The following is a 6,000-nucleotide window of genomic DNA, read 5'->3' as shown; positions in this document are numbered from 1 at the left end:
AGGTGTTTGCATTGCACTTCTTGCACAGAACCCGTGCATCCATAACCTCCAGCGACAGGGAACACGTTGCTTTCCACTTCAACATGTTGATATGTCTTTCCCTCCAGGTGTACATTAGATGTTCCCAAACATTGCTAAATACATGCACACAAAAGAACACACACACGCACGCACACACACACACACACACACACACACACACACACACACACACACACACACGTGCACTCAAACCAGTGTCCTGGGCCACACTACAGACAAAGATTGATCCATGTTTACACACACACACAGACACACACACACACACACACACACACACACACACACTAGTAGTGTCAGGATTCCCGCCGCTTGGACTGTTGTTTTTGTCTCCCCCTACCTGTTAGAGTTTTGACAGTTCTGGAATTTTTTTTTTTTTTTTGGCCATGTGTTTTTAGTCATGTGCCCGGGGTCACGCCCATGTCCTTTTTTGAGCAACTTTCTGCCTTTGTTCTTTCCCTCCATTTTCTCTGTTCACCTGTCTCTCATTTTGTGTCAATTAGTTTGAGTTGAACCCTGCCTTTGTCAGATCGTCACAGCGTGTACTGTATGTTACCTGACTGCCACGTGAGTGAGACTAGCATGAATCTCTTAGTTGAGAGTTTTTCCGGTTCTGAACCCTGCCTGTTTGTGACGAAATCTTATGCCTGTCATTTCTGGATTATCTGCCTGTACCTGTCTGCCTGTACCTGTCTGCTTGTACCTGTCTGCTTGTACCTGTCTGCCTGTACCTGAACAATTTTTTGCCTGCCGGACTGTTCTGGATATAAATTTCAATCACTCCAAAGTTATCTGGATCTGCGCTTGATTCCCGTTCTGAGTGAAAGGTAGCTATGTGAACAGACAAACTTTTTTATTTGTTGAACTTGAGTCGCTGATGAATTCTTAAATAATAGGTTAAAAAATTACTTTCTTCTTTATTATATAATCTGTAGCCTCGGTCTGGGAGCATGCACATGTATTGGCTTTATGATGTATATGCTAGCCATCATGTCTCAATCTTCATGTAATGGTAACACGATAAAGCCATCAAATAAGTTAACAATATACACACGTATTGTTTATTTGACAACATATATTTTAAACGTTCCAACATATTGATCACAGTGTATTGTCATGATAAAAATGGCACATAAACAAAGAAGTTGAAAACAAGAAATTTTAATAAATTATATAATCAATATCTGACTTAAGAATAATACGGCATTCATAAAAAAATGGAAATATTTTAAACATCAATACATTGATATTCAGACAATATGAACAAATCTAAAAAGGCGGTGGGTCCGCCGGCCTGCTGGTGGTCTCTGGGGGGCACTCCCAACCAAATGTCTGTGAGACTAAGACCCGCACCAAACCACCACATGGACCCCGCTCCTTCTGACTTTCACTCAACCAAAGTTACTCCCCCAACACCCTATCATCCCGATCCATCAGCCCATACAGTCGTGTTCAAAGGGATCTCAACAAAACTAAAAAGTCGTTTTTTTTTCGTTTTCATTTTCTGCCGGTTTTGGACTGAGCGGGGCTGGGGTGCTTAGGTGTGATTGGCTAAGCAAATGGTTTGGGTTCCTGATTAGGCCGTGGTAAAGAGGAAGAGTAGCAGGTGTATAGGGGGGGCCTGGGGGTCTCTCAGTCCAGCCGTCTCCAGTGGGAGGGCACACAGCGACACACCTCCTCGCTGTAGGAGAAGCCCTCCTCACACTTCCTCCTCCGGGGCTCACAGGGGGGCCGGTGGCAGCTGGAGGGAGGGGGGGGGGGGGGGCACACAGAACGACATCACATGGAGGAAAAACATACATTCATCCATACATTAAAAGGGTTGTTTAAGTGTTAATGCAAAGATTCATGAGAGAGAAGACTGAGAACAAGACAAGAAGATCAACAAAAAACAATTGAATTCAATCCCAACAATCTACTCGGTAGTTCTCCCTCTTTGACACTAAGGACAGATAGCAGTTTCTGGTAGCTCTTTTTGCTGTTTGTCTGTTAGAGATAATGTGTGAGCAAGAGTTTGAAGTAAAGCAAATTGTGTCTGCTGTAGTAATTGGCTGCTCTGACGGAGATCCTTTGGGGAAACATAAGGGCACACACAGATCAACATCACAGACAGATTCTTACTGCTTGGCGGCTACACTCATAAATCACTCTGAACAGGGTCACACAGGGTCACGGCTGGCTGGGCACATTGTCTGCACACACACACACACACACACACACACACACACACACACACACACACACACACACACACACACACATGAATCTGCTTCAATGTATGTTGCATGTGTGTGTGTGTGTGTGTGTGTGTGTCTATCTGTGTGGGTTCCCTCCTGTTCCTAAACAGGGGGAAATGGTTAAGTGACTGCTGGTACAAGTCATTAACTCACTGAGGTCTTGTATTACATGCCTGTTACAGGCCAATACTGACCCTTCTAACCCCCCACATACACACAAACACACACACACACACACACACACACACACACACCAGGAGTCTTCCCGGGAGCTGCTGTTTCATGCAGGAAGGCAGCACCCCCTACCCTGAGGCCACATGCATGTTTCTGATAAAACTAATGGATTTCAACTCTTTATCAAATATGATGGTTTTATTACATTAGAGTTTTTGGAATGTGCTCACTAAAGGGCTTTTTTCAAGTTGAAATCCATAGAGGCTGTAATAAATGTCATGAATTACACTGCAACACTGCAGCAGTCCTGAAAAAGTCCTATCACCATGGATGCCATTAATGCAGGACAGATTCATGCTGATGGGATGAACCTTTTCTCAGAACCCACAAGCCCGCAAGTGCACATCGATTGGTCGAACGCACAAGCCAAGCATCTTTTTCTCAAATTGAAACGTGATAGCATCTCCAAGTCTGGTTCCTTTAGCTCCTTCATTGACCTGAAACCACTGCACATAACAAACACACAAAGTGGGAGCAGCTCTGGGGCCAACCTGCTGTAAGGGCCCTGTGATGGGATGTGCCTCACCTGCAGGTGGCCTGGTGAAAGCGGCGTCCTCTGAGGAAGCACCTGTTGGGCGACTCGCTGCACTCGCAGGAGCAGCGGGCCCGGTTGAGGGGCTGGTGCCGCGGGCAGGTGCGCTCGCAAACGCACCGGCAGCTCTCCCTGTCGAACACGTGGTGTGCCGGGCAGGCCGAGGGGGGCTGGGCGTTGCACACACACTGACAAGTGTTGCGGTCCAGGTGTTGGTGGGGGGCGCAGGGGGACGCGGCGCCATCGCCGTGGCGACACACACACTGGCAGCTCTCCACGTCCAGCTCCTTGTCTGGACCGCACACATCTGCTGCGAATGTGTCTGCAGGGAGCGAGGGAGAGGAACCGGGGTGAGGGAGGGGGGTCAAACAGGGGGACGTTTAATTTGTCTGACCGCGGGGAAGGAAGGTTACTCGACACGGATTAAGGTCACTGCGAGGGAACCTGGCGAGCCGGCGTGAACTACACATGACCTAACTGTGTTCACTGCAGCAGTACGGCGACCAGGAATATGACTATGAGCGAACATCACGGGCCCAAGAACCGCTTGTTTCCCTACAGCAGCTGTGACCACTAGTGTGATGATTCTCTTCACCAGGTACCCTCCTGAACTCAACCAGGACATGCCCTGCTACCTGTTTGGGCGGGACCATGTCATGTGAACTATCAGAAGAGCGCCTGGACATTGACCTAGCTCTACCTAGCTCCTACCTTTGTTGAGTGTCATATGTCCCTATGTAGAGGAATAGATCTTTGTAGAACGAGGGTCAATATAAATGCAGATCCTTTATTTCGCTTCGTAAGTGTGTATATACTTATTGATGGCGTAAGTAGAGCTTCCACTTGCTGACATATAGATTTTTGTTAAAAAAACGGTAATAAGCCGTTGGAGTTTTACCTCCCCTCACATAAGTCAAGTCAATAAGGGGAGGTAAAACTGGTTTCTATAGCAAATAGGAAATGGCCAATGGAACCCATATGTAGCTTGTGAAATAAAAACTCATAAAAGTAAAATATTAGTCCATTAAAACCAACCCGCCTCATAGAGTCGACACAAAAAACACAAGCTTATTATTTTGTCACAGCCAGGAACACTTAATCAAAACTCTGACCATCAATGATTCACACTAAGGGCCCTATCTTGCATCCGGCGCAATTGACTTTCTACACTGACACATGTGTCGTTGCTAGTTTGCAACTGGCGCAGAGCGTTCTTTTCCCTCCACTGCCACGCGCCTGTAAATTAGGGAATGATCTTGCATCCCAAGGGGCGGTTCGGCGAAAGAAGGAGGCGTGTTCTGGCGCAACATTCCCTGGTTTCAGAAAACAATTCCGCCACAAACCAGGAAATACCTGGTTTAAAGTCAGTGGCGTGTTGTTCAGATGCTATTTTAAGGGCGCATGCATAATGTTGCTTGTGCACCTCGCGCATACACTTTGCTTCTCTCATCTACCTAGCCACACATTATTTGTAAATTATTTGGGAAAGAACAGCTGATACAGCGGTAATAAGTTGTACTTTTAAATCAATGCATCTGCAAACACCGTACAACAACCACATATTTTCTTGACACAGACATCGTGTACAAGCCCATAACTTTTAGGATTGATGAGTATTTGATCATGAGAAAACATTGTTTTACTGCGAGTGAATGCGGGCGCGAGTGTGTGTATGTGTAAAAGAATTAATGAAAGCGAGATTAAGATTAATGAAATCTGTTTAAACACACGCAAACTAAACACGTAACGCATAATACAGTCCATGGCAATGTATATTAAGGGGGGGACACATGCATATTAGGATTACAAGTCGATAACGATAATGCATACTGGTAAGAAACGATGCTTGTTAATGTATTGCGTATATCATTAAATAAAAACACAGTTACTGCATATCATATGTGTGTTAAGTTTTCTTTGCCAAAATTTATTTGGGGACTCAGTATTTCTGAAGTTGTGGAAGAAAACGCTATTCCATGTGTGAATCAGGGCATATTATTTGGCCATAAACTGAGCCATTTGAAGTTTGAAATTCATGTAGTCATGCGTCTGTCTCATCTGAGACTGCAAACGCTCTGTCAAAATATCAACCTGTCAGATTCAAATGCGCTCATTGCTCTTAAAGGGGATGGGAGATGGCACTCTCATTGGTTTATTGAATGTTACGCCCAAACCACACCTACGGGTAATTAGGCTACTTCAGACCAACCCTTTTTAGATTTGCGCCGGGCGCAAGAGTCATTTATGCGCCAGTAAAATAGCAACATCGCCATAGAACCGCCCACAAAGCTACTCGCACTTGACACTTCTCACTTGCGTTTCAGACCGTTAAAATAGGGCCCTAAATGTTTATAGATTGCAGATATTCATATTTTTCAGCTAAATGCGTCCTATGTCCATGGGACGCATGTGAAAACATCAGAATTGCTCAAAATCTGTCACATATTGGGTTGATTGAAATGTGGTTTGTGGATTTTGAGAGGCTATTGTAACTTTAACAACAGGCAACTGTTTTGCACGAGTTTGAAATGTCATAATATCGTCTTTAAAATAACACTATAATCAAGAGTCCGTAGACCAATCATATGCTCGGTCAAGCCTTCAACAAACATTCACCTGTGTGGGTTAAAGGTCATGGAACATTGGTTTCTATGGGATTATCTCCACACTACAAACTAAAAGTGGATTTCCCTGGAGGGGTGGAGAATATAGGCAGCCAGAGTAGTGACCCCAAAGAGCATGCAAAAAACCCCACCCCCTTCTCCACTTCATCTCTCTGGACCTTTGGCGTTCAAAACACAGCCGTAGGAGGAAAGACATGAATAACCAAGATGTGTTGTGAGTCGAAACTGACAGGAATTGTTTCACAATCAGGTGATGTTGTACCATCAAATGTCAAATAAAACAGGGTTTCATAAGGAGTTACATTTATTTTGGGTTACAGCTCAGGTTTATGGG

At 45.0% G+C, this 6,000-nt stretch overlaps 1 protein-coding gene across 1 annotated transcript in view; it reads right to left on the bottom strand.

Annotated features, from left to right (window-relative positions):
* Positions 1-1,291: 1,291 nt before the first annotated feature.
* The window catches only part of vegfc (vascular endothelial growth factor c), a 65,087-nt gene continuing 60,378 nt past the window's right edge, over positions 1,292-6,000 (bottom strand). The window contains exons 6-7 of the mRNA XM_079758589.1: positions 3,037-3,364; positions 1,292-1,780 (exon numbers count right to left, since the gene is read on the bottom strand). Coding sequence (XP_079614715.1) covers positions 1,672-1,780; positions 3,037-3,364 — 437 coding nt within the window. The 3' untranslated portion in view covers positions 1,292-1,671. The remainder of the gene's footprint in view (positions 1,781-3,036; positions 3,365-6,000) is intronic.

Source organism: Pollachius pollachius, assembly GCF_949987615.1.
Source record: "Pollachius pollachius genome assembly, chromosome: 2".
NCBI lineage: Eukaryota > Metazoa > Chordata > Actinopteri > Gadiformes > Gadidae > Pollachius > Pollachius pollachius.
This window is presented reverse-complemented; position numbering and strand designations above follow the sequence as displayed.